General features: G+C 38.3%; 1 gene segment (V, D, J or C); it reads right to left on the bottom strand.

Moving 5' to 3' along the window:
* Window positions 1-2,750: 2,750 nt before the first annotated feature.
* On the bottom strand, window positions 2,751-4,014 carry LOC119902813. The segment is given in 2 exon segments: window positions 2,751-3,876; window positions 3,965-4,014. Coding segments are annotated over 2 exon segments (432 nt in total).
* Between the last annotated feature and the right edge of the window lie 302 nt (window positions 4,015-4,316).

Below are 4,316 nucleotides of genomic sequence, written 5' to 3'. Positions count from 1 at the left end.
TGAAGAGTTTATAAAATATAATGTTTTGTAATTAATTTAATTACCCAACAGTTTATTCAAGCACAGCTGAAACAATTAGTCGGTTGAAAAAATTTTTTATTGGCAGCTGTTTTGATCATTGTCATTTTTCATGTCAAACATTTCATCGTTCCAGCTTCACAAATTAATTATTTAAAAATTTTTGATGTAGTGTTAATAATATTGAGGTTTGGATTGACATGAACAATTTTAGGCCAATCTCTCCCTGTTCTTTCAAAAATCTTGAAATCATTAGTTGCTATCCAATCATATTTGGACTCTACTGTGGACCATCCATCACTTGTTAATACCCTGCTGAGAGCAGGCATTGGATGCAAAGCGGCTAAATGGTTCCACAGTTACCTGACCAATCATTCACAAATGGATAAACATGGCAACGACATGTCAGATCCAGTCCTTGTTAGGAAAAGTGTTCCTCAAGGCTCAGTTTTGGGACCCTTGCTTTTCCTAGTTTACATTAATAATATTTGATGTTTAAATTCTGTAAGGATCATCTGTATGCAGATGACACAGTTCTGTACTCCTGTGCCCCCACAGCAGAGTTTGCCTTTTCAAATGTGCAGGCAGATTTTTATACCCTGCAATATGCTCTGTCAGATTTGAAGTTGCTTTTAAATTCCCACAAAACTAAAGTTATGATTTTTGCCACTGGGCGAACAAAGGTACCACCCCTCTCCATCACGACCCTGTATGGAGTCTGTATCCAGTCTGTTGATAATTACAAATATCTGGGTATCTGGTTTTACAAAAAACTAAATTTTAAATACCATGTTGATTATCACGTTGACTTTTCTGTATAGGTGAAAGTCCTGCTTTTCCATGGCTTTAGAAAAACACTTAGTTGCTGGCCTTTTTCTGCCACAGATTGATTATAGGGACACTACCTACAGGTTTGCCTCTCTGTCCACCTTGTCCAAGCTTGACCCCCTTTATCACTCAGCTCTCAGATATACATTATTGTATATTGGACAGACTGGAAGGATGGTCATCCCTTCACTTGCAAAGATATGTTAGGTAGACTTCCAAATTATTTAAACAGGACATTTTTAACTTTACAAAGCAGTCATAATCTCAGGTCACATAATGGGCTACAGTTCAAAGTGCCTGCTATCAGAACCAGGGCAGGTACTCAAAGTATAAAAGGGGCACATGGAACAAGGATTTAAATAGGGCTGTTCTCAAAATATTGATACAGAAATATATCGTTATGTATTCCTTGCTGATATGCGTATACTGATGCTTCTGTATTGATACATCAGCGAATGGTATGACACAGTTTTGAAAAAGAAACACAGGGAATACCCAGCTCTTGCTTTAAACACTGTGGGCTGTTGATGGTGTTGCTGGGGATGTTGCTGCTGATACTACTGGTGGTGATCTGTGACTATCGATATTATAACAAACTTAGGAGATATTAGCTGATTAAACAAATATGTGACCATGACAAGATGTAAAGATTGCTGACAGTATTTGGAACTGGCTCACAGTGACTGACCTGCTGTAGTGCTGCAGCCGCTGCCAAGGCTGACTGCTACGATAAAATAAGAGGGAGATGGTCACAGAGACTGCTGCACACCAAAAGCTGCAGGTAGAGGAAATAAGATACCAGGTTCAAAACTGTGTGGGAAATAATCTGAGAAGGATAGAGTACTGGGAGAAAGGACGAGGTCGGCCAAGGCAGGGTTAAGAGTGAGACAAATCTATAGACAGGTGTGTGCGTGTGTCTATAGGCAATATTTTGATAATGATATATTTCACTGTGACATTTGGAATTCTTTATTACATTTATTTAATCTTGCTTTACCATATAAAAAGCATTCAAAATATATTTTCATGTCTGCCATCTCCTTTTACATGTTGCTACATCCCGAACCCCATTACCCATAAACGTGAAATAAAACAAATAAAAAAACAAATAAAGGAACAATTAATAAAAATAACTGACAATGAAAATAATAATAATTTGAAAACCTTTCAAAACAATTATTATATTTGATTCTATTCTGAGTTTCCACTGGTTGTCCTCTGTTCGTGGCATCCATCTATCTCTCTCTTTCACTATCTCTCTTTCACTATCTCTGTCTTTCACTATCTGTCTTTCACTGTCTATTTTGCTATCTCTCTCTTTTAGTATCTCTGTCTTTCACTGTCTATCTTTCACTCTCTTTCACGGTCTATTTTTCACTCTCTTTGTCTTTCACTATCTCTCTATTTCACTATCTCTTTCACTATCTCTTTCACTGGCTCTGTCTTTCACTATGTATATCTTTCACTATCTCTGTCTTTCATTATCTCTTCAGTATCTCTTTCACTATCTCTTTCAATATGTATCTTTTTCCATATCTCTTCACTATCTCTGACTTTCACCATCTCTTCAGTATCTCTTTCACTATCTTGGTCTTTCACTATCTCTTCCGTATCTCTTCACTATCTCTTTCGGTACCTCTATCTTTAATTATGTCTTTCACTCTCTTTTTCACGGTTTCTGTCTTTCACCATGTCTATCTTTCACTATCTCTGTCTTTCATTATCTCTTTAGTATCTCTTTCACTTGCTCTTTCTTTCACTATGTCTATCTTTAACTATATCTGTCTTTCACCATCTCTTCAGTATCTCTTTCACTGTTTCTGTCTTTCACTCTCTCTTTCACTATCTCTGTCTTTCACTGTCTTTTTCACTGGCTCTGTCTTTCACTATCTCTCTTTCACTCTTTCACTATTTCTTTCCCTGTCTGTGTCTTTCACTATCTCTTGTTCATTATCTTTCACTGGCTCTGTCTTTCACTAGGTCTATGTTTCACTATCTCTTTCACTATTTCTCTTTCACTGGCTCTATATTTCACTATCTCTCACCCAGAGCCTTAAAGCCAACCAACCCCGTGACATTGCAGGTTATCGTACTGCACAATGGTGGCACCCTTTCCGTTAAAGATATGACAGTTCTTCTTTTCTTTTGTCTTTTATACGTTTACATTTGTCATGTTTCTTGTATAATTGTTGATCGTAGTGGAAATCCATTGTGTAAATGATGTAAACTTGATTGACTGCTTCATTTCCCTTTAAGGTCTCAATGCCATCATTGTTCCAAACAAGTACAGTTTTACTTGTGCTGTCCTGCTTTTGAGCAGGGACTTGTAGGTGGGAATTAAACGGACATTATGGTGAGAGGTGCAAATGGGGGTTTAGTATTACAGTCTACATATTGCTTCAAACCAGGCAGCACAGCTTAAAGCTTGCAATGGTTACAGTCACCAAGCATTTCAATTGTCTGTGAAAACAATCTGCTGGAGTACTATTGGAGATACTTTGAAAATACTATGAACATATTCAAGTTCTGTTATTTCTTTATTGTGTTTTATCTGTAGCGCTTCATTTAATGTTGCTTCTATCACCACTAAAACAAATCCTGACTATATCATAAAGCACTGAAGTTTAACAGTGTGTGACTCCCTCTAGTGGACGTTGTGGAGTATTCTGTTGTCTTTGCTCCAAAGGTTTTTGTACAGAGTTTTGGTGTTTCCTGTCACTGTGGGCCGCAGAGCACAGTAGTACACAGCAGAGTCAGACAGCTGAAGCTTCTGGATCTTCAGAGGAACTGATTTGGAGGTGGAATCCAGTGTGGATGAAAATCTTTCTTTAAACTCTTCCTCTGTTTTCCCATCATCCTGTTGAACGCGGCTCAGTATGAATTTGGGGCTGTTGTCTCCATCCTGTTTGTACCAGAACAAAGTTGGACCTGGGTCACTGGTCTCAAAAGTACAGCCAAGTGTAACTGTGTCTCCTTCAGCAGCAATGACATCTCCTGCTGGCTGGGTCACTCTGTCTTCTCCTTTACACTCTGGGGAAGAAGAGAACATGCAGAGGAAGAGATGGATCAATAAAGATGATTGATTAAAGGAGAACAATCAGTAGGTTTAAAGAGTTACCTAGCCAGAGAGTCAGAATCAGGATGTTTCTCAGCCAGTGGTTCATGTCTGCAGTGAGAGGGGAGGAGAGAGAGGAAGAACATTGATACTCTGATGGATCTGGGCCTTCACATCATTGGCCCTTCCTCTTCATCATCTGTTGAGGAACTCTCAACATTTACATCTCATTTACATCTCAGCTGTTTAGCTGATGCTCTTATCCAGAGCAGCTCATAATGAGGAGCTTTAACATGTGAACTTTCTGGTACAACAAAGTCTCTTTAACCACTTTTCACCCTGGAATAGTTAATTAATCAACATGGGTCTGTAATCATTTTAGTTTGTCTCATCATCAGTGATACCAAAGCATTCT

The sequence above is a fragment of the Micropterus salmoides genome, unplaced genomic scaffold (genome assembly GCF_014851395.1).
Source record: "Micropterus salmoides isolate LMB-PRFRI ecotype aquatic unplaced genomic scaffold, ASM1485139v1 Ms_hic_scaffold_14, whole genome shotgun sequence".
Lineage (NCBI taxonomy): Eukaryota > Metazoa > Chordata > Actinopteri > Centrarchiformes > Centrarchidae > Micropterus > Micropterus salmoides.
Note: the sequence above shows the minus strand (reverse complement) of the source record. Positions and strands in the feature narration are given on the sequence as shown.